At 37.6% G+C, this 13,909-nt stretch overlaps 1 protein-coding gene across 5 annotated transcripts in view; it reads right to left on the bottom strand.

Annotated features, from left to right (window-relative positions):
* The window catches only part of Epha5 (EPH receptor A5), a 294,668-nt gene that overhangs the window by 204,695 nt on the left and 76,064 nt on the right, over positions 1-13,909 (bottom strand). For all 5 annotated transcript variants that reach the window (XM_004665376.2, XM_004665374.2, XM_045161229.1 and 2 more), the window contains exon 3: positions 3,991-4,654. In XM_004665376.2, coding sequence (XP_004665433.1) covers positions 3,991-4,654 — 664 coding nt within the window. The remainder of the gene's footprint in view (positions 1-3,990; positions 4,655-13,909) is intronic.

Here is a 13,909-nt window from a genome sequence, read left to right as displayed (position 1 = left end):
AGCAAAAATGAGGCTTGACCTAGTCTCTACCTATCAGGATGGCTTCCTGGAAGAAGAGACATCAAAACAGAGACCTGAAGGTCCAGTGGGGCCCCAGTAGACATAATAGGCATCCATGGCTGCTCTAGAAAGCAGTGAAAGACTCATAAGAGAACAATTCATGCAGTGAGCTCTTGAGAGAATGAAGAAAGTTGGTGCAGTTGACAGTGAGGGAAGGCAAGGAGCTCAGCTAATGACAGCGATGAGGAAAACACCACGGAGGGCTTATGGTGGAAGTGAGCAGATGTACTGCAGAGTATCTTGGACGAGGGCCAACTGTGAGGTGTGGGAGGTTATGCTTGTGTAAAGCATTATTTATGTGTTTGGGTAGGTAGGAAATTCACATAGTTCAAAATTTAAAACTACACATAAATTCAGGCATTGCATTTGAAAACAAATTTACATAGGAAGGCAAGGATATACAGAGGAGCGGGTGGGTGTAACAGTTGAATCCCAAATTCTATAAACACTCTGTGAAGGACTAGAACTGCTTAATAAGGGCTGGCGAGACTTCTCAGTAGTAATTGTCCTTGCCTGTAAAGCACAATAATCCAGGTGATGTGGGACCCAGTTAGGGCCCGGGTCACAGCAGCCTGAACCCCCAGACACATCTCAGGTCCCAGATCTGTGGGGAGGCTCCTCCTCCCATTTTCAGGGGTCCCAGAGAGCCTAGACACCACAACCCTGATGAAAATCTCTGGCCCCAAGATATGCAGGAAATAGGGGCACTCCCTCTCCAGCCAGGGACACCTGGAAGTCCTAAGACTTAGGCGACTCTCATAGCCCTGTGACCATTGGCCAGTTGCCTAGGAAACCCCTTACCTGGCATCAGCCGGCAGCCTTCACACAGCGCAAGCCCCTGCCACTGTACCTACCCTATACCTCTTCCGCTGCCACTGCATAGATCACCCGACTCTCCCCCTACGTGCTGGAACGAACATCTCTAGGCATAGGCAAGCAACCTTTGAACCCAGCAATCCCCTTAGGACCCTCTTCCAGCTCCCTCTCAAACTGCTTATAAGAACTCAGTCCCTTGACAAATAAAGGAGCTGTTCTCTGAAGCTGTCTCCGCGATGTTTCTCCCCTTCACACTGGTTTCCACTCACGACCCTGCTCCACAGTTGCCTGGACACCTTCAGGAAGCCATTGCACAACCGCCCCTGAGGAGCCAGGGACGCACAAGGTTCAATTCCCCAGTACTCATGTAAAGCCAGATTCACAAAATAGCACATGCAGCTAAAATTCATTTGCAGCGGCTAGAGCACTTGGCACACCTCTTCTCTCTTCTATTTCTTTCTTCCTTCCTTCCTTTTTTTTTGTTTTGTTTTGTTTTGTTTTTGTTTTTGTTTTTTTGGTTTTTTTTTGCTTTTTGAGACAGGGTCTCACTGTAGCTCAGGCTGACCTGGAATAAACTATGTAGTCTCAGGGTGGCATTGAATTCATGGTGATCCTCCTACCTCTGTCTCCCAAGTGCTGGGATTAAAGGTGTGCGCCACCATGCACAGATCTCTTCTCTATTTCTGTGTGCTTGCAAATTAACTAAATAACTAACTAACTAGCTAAATCAATAAATAAGTGTATTTTAAAAAATCAATCAAAAGAAGTAATTAATGAGTAGGAAGGGAAATTTTGAGCAATTCCTAGATGTCTAGACTAATAGGGTTATTTCAAAACATTAGCTTCACATGTAAAGTTTGAAGACTGAGGGTCAACATGGGAGAATAATGTAGTCATGGAGGAATTTATGCCATTACAATATCCCCCATATATACGTTAATATTCACATATACATATTATGTCACATGCATATATAAATACCTTAATAATGCCTGTGACTTTTTGTTTCTCTTATGTAAGTCTTCAACATTTTTATTCATTTGCTCAATTACTCATTCAATTATATATTATTTATAGTAGTAACACTAAAAATTCTCCCTAGATAGAAAGACACCATTTTGCACTATGAATCAAAAAGACACTTCATTCACTGACCACCTGGTATAAAATACACTGGCCTGTGTAGGCTTCCCAAAGTAAAGACCCTAAGCTATTGTTGCAATTACCACGGTGAGCTGTCAAATACATGAATTAATATAATTTCCTACAGTGAACCCATTTCAGTTCATCCACTGTCTCTCAGGCCTTTGCTCAATTATTAAAACTATGAGGGGAGAAAGAAGATATATTTCAAATTCTTGTACTAAGAACCATTTATTCAGAAACATCACTCCTTCAAGTTACAGTCACAATAAGTATGAGCGTGAAGTTTTAGTACCGTCATAAAAATATACTTTATCTTCTAAAAAAGTGGAGGCCTCACATACCCTTTTATCAACCTGAATGAATCAAAGATGACTGTGGCCTAACTCACCATATATTAAAAAGAGGTATGCATTGCTTTAAAGTGTTAGAAAACATTTTTGAGAAATAAGTAGTAAAATTCATATTTACAATATTGAAAGCTGAAATATATGCAAGAGATCATATTTAACTCCTACTGTTGACCTTACAATTACATAAGACCTCATAATTAGCTAATGTAACTGCTTAAAAAGCAAGCCAATGCGTTAGAGAACTTTCCTTTATCTCTTATCCTGAACAGTGATTCATTCCCCCAAAAAAGCTTCTCAGAATTTCAGAGGCACAACTGCCATTTGACAATACTTTTAGGTAGAGGTGTGTGTGTGTGTGTGTGTGTGTGTGTATGCTAAATATAGTTTACATTGAAAACAACATAGAATTAAATACAGATCCTATTTCAAAGGACATAAACTAGGAGCTGTTGCTGAGAAAGGAAACTTAGGTACACACCACATGATCCTGAGAGTAACACATCAAACTTGCGGTGACTAGCATTCCTTCCCATCTTCTGTCTCCCTGCCTCCTTGACCCATCTAGCAGGAAGCTTGAGCAGACCGGCTACTGTGACACAAACGCTATTTGTACCGTGCTTTGTGCCTTACTCTACCCGGTGGGACTGTTTCTGCTAATCATTTGATTTTTCTCTTCGAATGAGTTAACAGAAAAACCTCATCTCCACAGTTCCCTGCTCACATCATCATAGAAACAAGTTAAAGTTCATGAAGAAAAATAAAAACAGCATATTCTTCATTGTAAGCTGTGTTCCATTTTGACATCAATTAGTATGCTCTTACCAAAAGTCTTTGAGAAACATCTAGGTTTGAAGGGTCAAGTTACCATTCTGTCAGCAAAAAGAAGCCATTTTGAACATGGAAACTGGCATCATCAAGTTTCAATTTAATATAAAAATTCAAGCAGAAAGAAAGACTTTGAGTGCATATTTCTTTGAAATGACCTTTTTGTCTTGGCTCTCTTTCTTAACTACATTTTCATTGAGGACTGTCTACTATGCATTTAAAGTGGATCTGTAAATGTTATAAAGCAAGCATATCCAACACAGGAAGCTTCCTCCAGGATGACAGATTATTTTTTTTTTGAGAAGTTCATATGTTTGGACGTATTTTCGAATAATTTTTAAATGGCAGTTAAAATATGTCAAAACAAGTTTCCCCTAAGATTTTTCTTGTAAGTTCCACACAGCAAGTGAAGGGAAATACAACTTTGTGGAAAGAAAGAAAAGAACAAAAGACAAGAGCAGACTTGAATCCTGCAATGAGATTGCCAGTGCCTCAGTTGTGCTGTTCAAAACAAAGCTCACATGCAAAGTGAATGTGAATGTGGCATTGTGAATCAGCCACTCTCAGTATTAATTATGCATGGCCAATAAAATATTACTTTAAATCTTTCATCCTTGCCAGAAAAATAAGAAATTCTATTCAGAGAAGAGAGAAATCAAACTTGGAGAGACATAATCTCCATAAGTTAGAGAAGAAAAAGGTCACCTGCATGTAATTACTGAAGGAGAGGAGAGGCACACACATTAGCCAGCTGAAGAAGAAATCCCTGGTAAAGCCGCGGACCAGCTCTTACCTTGGCAGGTGCCATTTTTCTCTTCATAGCCAGCCTTACACATGCACTTCCCGATGGGGACCAGCCACTCCCCTTCAGCACTGCAGTGCATTTTGGGAGGATCGTCTGTCACAGAATGGTTGACACAGGAGCCCGACACCTCCAGCAACTGTGATGAATCTGCCCCAGTGATGGTGTCAGGGAAGATGGCCAAGTGTCTCACCACAGAAGGACATTTCTTATAGTATACCCGTACAGAAACCAGAGCGATGCAGGCCCCAACGTCTTGGAAGGCAAGATAAAATCCCTTTTTGCTCAGAGGCCCAACATCTCTGACCTCTGTATTCAGTTTCATGACACGGTCTCCGAGGTCCAGTTCTGTGAAGCTCTCATCAGCAGCAATGGTATCAATTTTGATGTACTGGTTTTCCTTGAGCTTTCTCCCATTCGCGTCATCAGACTCAAAGTAGTACATGTTAAACGTCTCCTTACATGTCCCCAGTCCCCCAGGAAGGCTGTTACAATCCCGCAGAGTGAATTTGAGTTCAATAAAGATTCTGGAAGCACCTTCGTTGGAGATCCAACTGGTCAAAAGCCAGTTATTTTGATTCTGTTCCATGACTTTGCATACTTGGTATGTGTGGATAGGGGCATAATTTTCATCAACTTCACCAATCTCTTCCCACTGTATAAGAAAAAGTAGAAATACGACAAAGTTAGAAAATAGAAGGCAAAGAAGAAAATTGCAATAATTATCAGAGAAAACTCACTAAAATGTAAAAGCACCTGTAACCTTCATAAATATTATGGTGAGAAGTTCTGTATAATGTTCTGTGAAAAGAGATTTACAAAAAATGTACTTATGTTCTTAATTTGGTGTTAGAGATTGAACCTTGGGCCTCTTGCATGATTACATATTCAGTCTAAATTCCTATCTCCATACCCTCCATTGTTTCATTAAAAGTTAAAGACACATTCATTATATTCAGATTAACTTAAGATGAACATATATGAATGATAAACCTGCTGAGGGAAAGCATGTTTTTCAGAGTAAAAATAAAGAAAAAAATATATATGTATGGCTAATGTAAACAAGAAGAAAGAATGAGTGGAAAGTCGATATATTTGGAAGAAAGAAAAAACATATGCACAATTAAAACCAGCAATATGGTTTGGATAATGTCCTACAAATGGGCCTTTGTTACAAGATTGGTCCCCAGCCCACTGGGGAGATATTAAGAGGTATGTCCTAGTGAGAAAGCATTGTACGTGTGCATTCAATGGCAATTGGGGACCTGGTCTCTTCCTCTGTTTCACTGTCCATCAGGTGTGCAGTTTCTGTCTGTCATGCACTCCCACCATGATGTGCAGTGGGCTTAACTGACCACACACCACAGCAATCAGAGATTCAAGCCCAAACAAAGCTTTCCCTATAACTTGCTTATCTCAATTATATCTTAGAGTAATAGCAAGCTGTTTAACACAATTGATAAAGTTTGAGAAGAATATTTTTAAAAGAATAACCCTTAAAAAGAAAATAATAAAAAGGGCTGGGATTATATATAGCTGTTAAATCACTTATCCATCATGCATGAGGTCCTGCACTGAAAAAAAAAAGAAAAGAAAAGAAGGAAAGAAAAATAATAATAAGTAAGAACAATCATTGATTTAATTCTATCATGTTAAGGATGTCACATCAATATAATAAAAAATTTAAAGAAATATAAAAATTTAATTTCATTACTTATAAATAGCCTTGTCATGTTGAACATTAATATACCCCTACTTATGTCCAAGAAATGAATAAATTATTTATTAATATTACATTAGTTACTATAACATTTCTGAATATATACAATATATAAAAGTAATTAGGTTACATAACTTCTAAAACATGATTTGGTCAAAGAAGATTGACAAAAAGGAATAATAAAATATTCATTTTTAGAATCTCAATGTATCATGATTCCTGAATGGCATTAACACAAGATGTCTATTCTTCATAAATACATCAGTGACAATAGGAAATTTCCTAATCTTTCATAGAATTTATATCAACCAAGCTGTATAGAAGGTAGAATGGTAACCCAAAGTGGGTTTAAAGTGATGACCAGGAAGACAAGTGATGGAAGGGCAAAAGGAAATGTGGCATGTAAAAAGCAATGGGGATGGTATTATGAGTGAGAGAGAGATACTGGGGGTGGTGAGGGGATTATAGACAAAAATCATCAAATATCTAATTGTGTTTGTTGATTGCATGGTGAATGATACATAAATTACTCTATGCCAAATAACTAAATAAGTAAATATAGTTGCACTGAGTTCTAAAAATGCTCATAAAACACATTTAGCAATATGCTGCCTTTCAACCTATGGAAAATGTATAATTTCAATTTTCAAGCTTTATAGATAAGCTCCAAAGATATTCTTTTTAAAAATATATATTTGAATATATATATATTTCTTAATGACATAATAGATGTTTTATGCAAAACAGCACCAACAAGTATTTCATAAGATAAACTAAATATTTTTATTAATAAAAAGGGAAATAGCATCAATATTTTATCATAAGAAAAATAAAATCAAAATCATATATATATTTTTAATTTATTTTGTTTTATGATAGTTCTTTTAAGAAAACAGAACTGTGTGTTAACTCATTTTTTTAAGGCTTTTTGTTTATGTCATAAGTTTCAGTAGCACCTGGCAAGACCCTGTGACTAAATGAAGTAGAATGGTAACATCTCCCCAAATATTCTAAAACTATAGAGCAAGTAATTCACTTCTACCATGTGTAGAACATTCAGGCTAAAACAAATATTAAAGTACAAGCCAAGTAGCACTTTATAAGCCAGCTTAATACTTATACCTTTGAGTCAAACATTTGCATGAGCAACTTCCTGCTCTGAAAATTCACAACTACAGAGAAAAAAAATGTAATTCTCCTCAAATTGAGATCTGCTGTGGTAATATTTTATTAATTTTTATTTTAAATAATATAGAATACAAATGAAAGCTCACATTTTATATCTCAACTTAACTATCAGAATGTCTTTAATTAATGGTTTTAACCCAAACAAGCAATATATACATTTCTCATTTCTGCCCCCATGTAAACAAACACATTAAAGATTGAGCAAAGATGTTGTGGTTATTTTAGCTTATCTGAACTAAATCACCGAATCCTTCCACAGGTTTTTTTTTCCCCCCTTTTACATGAAGAAATCATCTTGCTGTCATCAGCAAAAATCAGGTGTAAGAACATAACAAGAGAAATAGAAAATAATACCCACCAAGGACGTAAGAATGGAGCAGGCAAAGTCCTAGACGCTTACAAATGTTATGTCAAGGAGACTGTAGTGACTTAGTGGAGAACATGGGGAGAAGACAGCCATTTTTGCTCAATTTTGTTGTGTTTCCTATTATTCCGTGGCTTGATGGAAGTATTTGCTGATCCTCTGTCTATCCCAAGTTGTGAGTTACGGCATTTGAGATGTGCTGGTCACTGGATGTTAACAGGGTAGATTTGAATTCTGCTTTCGCAGACATGGAAACTCCCCAATGTCTGTGACTTTGTCAGGCTGTTTTCTGTATCTGTTTCTCCCTTATTTGTTATACTTTTGCCCTAGCACTTGGGTTGGCTACATGTCCTCACAGATACTTTGAACCTTTCCATTTCCCTCCAGGCTCTGAAAACTCCTAGGCGGGGGCATTCATAACTCATACAAAGCCAGGAATACCATGTCAGTCACATTCACTGGAAGCCTCACACACAGATCCCGCCATATGCCTTAGAGTCCTCATGCTTTTTCTACCTAGATCATTATAAAGTACTCTTGTGCAGGCTCTCATTGCACTTTTAAGTATTGGCTATCTTCTCTGGTTAGCACCGCTCTCAATTCCAATCAACTTGCTAGGGCATGACCTCTTTTCCCTGATTCAGAACTTAAACACTGATTGAAGGCACACAGATTGGACCATAACCCCCCTTTCTGCTGTGGTCCCAAATCCACATTAAGAAGCATTATGCGAGGAGAATTGATTTCAACCTTTACATTACCAGGGACCATAACTCATCCAGCTTAGCTGTCTTTATTTTATTTTGAGTCATCATTTTATTTTTAAATTTATATTATCATTACACCAAATGACCAATCAACTTGAGGTTAAAGTGCATTGGTTAGATACTTTCTAGTAGATTCCTGGGTAAAGACACTTGGCTGTCCTTAGTCCAAAGAAGATTCCCAGGTCAGAAGTTCAGCTTCCACCAGAAATCACATACTTTCTAGATGCATAAACAAATCCAACCACTCACAAGGTCTTAGGCTCCCTCCCTTAATCACACAACATTTAGTTAAAAATCTCAGAAAGAGCCTGAAAAATAAATCTGGTCATACAATACATAGTAATAGTAAGACAGTTATGACCAGACACAATAAGGCATATTTTGAATCCCACATAGGACTGCAGTACTATCCTGCAGGACCCTAGCATCTTGCAGTCTTTCTACTTCCAACTTCCCCTGGCCTCTCTGCCCTCTATCTGAGCATCACAGTGTGGGCTTTCTTAGTTCACTGAACTGATTGTTACTCAATCCTTGGGAGCCATGTCAACATGTTTCAGTCTACTTGCAAACCTAATAAATTATTTCTTCCTCTATGTGAAAATACTCAAATATATAACAATCTAGGCATAATTATCTTACTGTATATGCTACCTCCAAGTCTGACATTACAGAACATGAAGTAGATACATTATATTCAAAGAGTTTATGTCACAAACATTCACATATCACTTCATAACCTGGAGACTTTAGAAATCTGAAACTCAAAATAATTCAGAACTGTGAAATAAAAGATAATATGATGTATGTTCTCAGAAAAACAAAAAGGATATTTTTTTACTTACAACTTGACCAAATTTTATATATTCAAACAAGAAATTATAAGTTAGAATTCTTTGAAAGGCAATCAGTATTTATGTGAAGGCTCTAACTATGTATTTAAGGGGATTTTCTCATTCTAATTACTATGAGTTTAGTTTTGCATATTTACCTTTGGAACTAATTAACATTATATTTTTACCAATGATTGCTTTCAGCATAGTTTAGATATTTTTCATTGATCACATATTTTCAAATTATTCAGTTTTTATTTTTCAGTCAATAACATCATGCACAATTTTGGACAAATTAAAAGCCAAGAATATAGTATATAATATTGTGAGATGATATTTATCATGCATTTCAATTAAACTACATTAGGGGAATCTTAGGGATTTTTACTGGAAAGCTGATATGAAAATCTGCCAAGAAACTAATTCACTCTGACTTTTCCCTGACATAACAAAGCCCTAACTTTCTAGGCATAGAACATTATCACATAAATGTTCCTTAAATGCACAATATTTTATACAATACTTTTTAAAGATTCTAAAATCAAATTTTATAAGTCTTAGTTCCAAATAATTTGGATGCCATTTATTATTTTCACTGTGTGTAACCACATTAGGGTGTTGTGATAGTTTGATTGGATGCTCCCCCATTGACACTGGTATTAAAATTAATCTTGTAAATTGAACATCCAGCCTCGTGACTGGAGCAGGTGGGACAGGGGGCAGATCCTGGGTCCCAGTTGGAAGGTGTGTTTGGGGGCAGATGTGAGTTCAGTGCAGCGGTGTTGCTGGCTGCTGGTGGTCTCTCTATCTGCTTGTATTTATGAATGGGAACAAGCTTCTGCTTCTTCTGTTATTTGTTGAGCCTCTCTGGATCTCTCAATTAAAACAAATCCTGTTCCTCCATAAGCTATCTGATTTAGATGCCCATCCCAGCACCATGGAGCTGACTATAACAGAAATTTGGTACCAGAGAAGTAGATATTGTTGTGAGGCATATGAGCATGTAGATCTTGGTCTTATGCACTGGAGGAAGAATATATATGGACTTGGTACTGGAGACTACAAAAGGCTTACAGTGTTTTAAGCCAAATTTTATGGGCTGTTCTGGTGAGAATTTGAAAATTCTAAATGCAGAGATAATTGTATTCAGAGACTATGTTCATAAAATTTTAGAGGAGAATCAGAGATCACAGTGAACTTCGTTAGACTAGGTTCATGACATAAAGCTTGGCTATGTTCTTCTGCCCATGCTCAGAATGTTTGATCAAGGTTGAATTTGAAAGTAATGGACCTAGCTTGAGAGATGGATTAGCAGTTAAGGCATTTGCCTGAGAAGACAAAGTATCCAGGTTTGAATCCCTAGTATACAGGTAAGCCAAATTACAAGTGGCTCATGTGTTTGAAGTTTGTTTGCAGTGGCTAGAGGCTCTGGATTACCCATTCTTTCTCTCTTTCTATCTGCCCTCACACCTCTCTTTCTCTCTCTCCAATAAATAAATAAATAAATAAATAAATAAATAAATAAATAAATAAATAAAAGCATGGTGTCTCACACCTTTAATCCCAGCACTTTGAGAGGCAGAGGCAGGAGTCATTATGAGTTTGAGGCTATCCTGAGACTGCATAGTGAATTCTAGGGTACTCTGGGCTAAATGGGAACGTTACCTTGGATAACAATTGAATAAATATATATATGAAAGTAATGGACTGATGTGCTTGGCAGAAGATACAGAATTGAAAGATGTAAGATATAAAGCTAGAAATAAACAGAATTAAAAGTACTGGCATAGAGATGAGTTTTAGGTTACTGAAGCCCCTATTGTCAAGCAGATTACCACCGGTGACTGCCTTATGCTGAAACAATGGGCAAGAAGCATAGGCAAAGTCCATGCAAGGAAGACTGAATGAATAGAAATGAAAACTCTTCTTTAAAGGAGATGACTGAAAGGTAGCCTGTTATTCAATGTCAAGATTTATTTTCCCTGGATTAACAACATGGCCATGTCTCTGCACACCTGGTATTGATTTTAGAAGTATGGAAAATGCACTAAACTGTGTCATGATGTGCACACGTTCCAAGAGCCAATGCTGAAAAACAGCCTGAGAAACAGGATATAACATCCCTGGTAGAAAGACCAATGAAGTCATTGTAACATTGACCAGGGTTTTCAGTGAAGACTCCCCCAAAAATTGCAGAGATGGCTTAACAGTTAAGGTGCTTGCCTGTGAAGCCTAAGGACTGAGGTTCAATTACTCAGTATCCACATAATCCAGATGCACATGGTATAGCATGCATCTGTTGTTTGTTTACAGTGGCTTCAGGCCCTGGTTCTGTGTGTGTGTGTGTGTGTGTGTGTGTGTGTGTGTGTGTGTGTGTATCTGCCTCTTTCTTTCTCTTACTTACAAATAAATAAATAAATAAATAAATAAATAAATAAATAAAAGTTCGATATACCAGGACTGTGCAAGGGCTACCATGAGGTACTGTTGGTTGGCAATGAAGTATTCCCTTGCTATTTAGCCCAGTTATATGGATGGAAATTAAAACTCCACAGACTGCTGCCACTAGTTATGGACATCAGATTTGAACTGCAGATGTCTGATTTTTACCTGGTGGTTATTCATTTTGCATTCATCTAATCTCTCCTTGTTATGCCTTACTGAAATGAAAATGTTCACTCTGTGCCATTATATGTTAGAAGAATGTAACTAGGTTTGATTTCACAGGACTTGAAGTGAGAAACAGTCTTGAATCTCAGATGAAACTTGGGATTTTGGAAGAATATTAAAGTTGGTAAAGACTATGGGTACCTTCGTGTTTGGACCAAGTGCAATTTACATTGCAGCATGATTATCAGTAAATGGGAGCCAGGGACATAATGCGTTAGTTTGAGTGTTTTTATGACATTGACATGTAACAATTAAGCTTGTAACTTGGATATCCAGCCACCTGGCTAGAGGAGGTGTCACTGTGTGTGGATCCCAGGTCCAACCCAAAAGTGTGTTCAGGAGAAGATAAGAATAAGAGCAGTTTGAGCTCTAGGGGCCTGCCAGCGGCCGTGTCCTGCTTGCTGTGTTTTGTATTTCTGGCTGGTAGTGGTTCCTCTCACTGCTTATATTAATGAATGTGAGCCAGTACCTTCCACCCTTAATGGAACTTCTTCTGGATCTGTAAACTGAGATAAATCCTGTTCCTCCCCTAAACTGTGTCTGGCTTGGGTGTTCTTCCAAGAAAAGTGGAGCAGTCTACGGCATAAATGATACATTTTGCTAAATTCCCTGATGATATCCACATCATAAATGACACATTTCTTATGATTTTTATAAAGAGCAATATATCCTAATGATCTTGGAAAGTACAGTGAGGACACATGGAGTGTAAAATATAATTTGCAAGGCAAGCATCTCCTCCTTTTACATCAATGAGAAAGAAACACAAGCCCAACCTCATTCAAAATTTGTATGCCATTGTCAGTATTATTGGATGATATCTTCTGTACAAATCAGATTAACTTCATTCTAGAGAATTAGGTAATTATTGCTAAGAAGATGGACACAGGAACATAACCAAGCATTGCTGATTACCTAGGCTAGCAGAACTGTTTGGCTCTACATTCAGTATGAGACCTGTCTCAAGAAATAATCTGGGAGTAGTCAAAGAAGAATCCTAGGCTGGGCATGGTGGCACACACCTTTGAATCCAGCATTTGGGGGACGGAGGTTGAACTGCCATGAGTTTGAAGCCACCCTGAGACTACATCATGAATTCGAGGTCATCCTGGGCTACAATGAAACCATGCCTCAGGAAAGAAAAAAAGATACTTGACATTGACCTGTGCTTTCCACATGCGTGGATACGAAGGTGCACATGCTCCTGTAAATGAATGCATCCTAGTACACATAGGAACATACACATTTAAATGTGTACCACACACAACTAAAAACTTCAAACACTCCACAAAATATTTTGTTTATTGTTTCAGTTAATGTTTAGATCATTAGAATACTTTCATAACTTCATGCAACATGATTAGTTTCATTTCTATATTTTTTATTGTTTTATAAGAATGAGTAAAATTAGACCAAATATTTGGTTTCAATCCAAATGATCCATGCAGGTGAGGGTCATAGTCAGCTCAATGCTGTGAGGATGAACCTCCAAGCCAGGCACAGTTTATGAAGGAATAGGATTTGTTTCAGGCTAGCAGATCCAGGGAAATTTTCATACTGGCAGAAGAACCTGGCCTCTTTAAAAAAAACAAAAAAAAAAATGTATGCAGAGAGAAAAACCACCACTGGCACTAGAAGCGAGCACACTCTGGGAACCCCAGGCGGAGCACAAGTGCTCTGAGTTCCTCAGGCAGGAATTCAGATCTGTCCCCGGTGGCATGCTCCCTACTCCAGGAGCAGGAGGAGGCCTGCTAGAGGAAGAAGCTGAAAACTAAATTTTAATGGCTCCTGAGTCTATTAGGGGACATACATTCAAATTAGCATTCGACCCATACCATTCTACAACAGTTAGTATGCTTACCTAAAATCATGCTCTCTTTCTTGTTGGGTATACAATTGTGCTCCTTTTTTTTCTTTTTCAATTTTAATGAAGCAATCTCTCTTCACCTAGTATATTCCATCCTGAACTAGAAAATTCTAGAAGTATAAATAATTTAGGATTATAATTAAAGTTAAAAAGTGATACACCTCGTTGTTGTGGGAAAGGTAATTCTGTACGTGTGATGTTACTTAGATATGTTACAGTCAATAAGATGTCATTTTCCTTTTGGAAAAATTTCTGTATTAAGACCAATGCCTTATCAATAAAAAGGTCAGTCCTACGTAGGATGGCCTTTCCAGTAGCTACTCATATATTCAACCAAAGTGTCAAATAATCACTTTGGATCATCTTGATTTTAAACATATTATATTTCAAAGGTACTCCAGGAATGTGTGCAAACATCTATGATAGTGCCGAATAGGAAGAACACAGACACAGTAATTTTCTTTCACGATCCGCTGTGTATTACTTGTACCCAGCACAGCCGTA

The sequence above is a fragment of the Jaculus jaculus genome, chromosome 11, assembly GCF_020740685.1.
Source record: "Jaculus jaculus isolate mJacJac1 chromosome 11, mJacJac1.mat.Y.cur, whole genome shotgun sequence".
Lineage (NCBI taxonomy): Eukaryota > Metazoa > Chordata > Mammalia > Rodentia > Dipodidae > Jaculus > Jaculus jaculus.
This window is presented reverse-complemented; position numbering and strand designations above follow the sequence as displayed.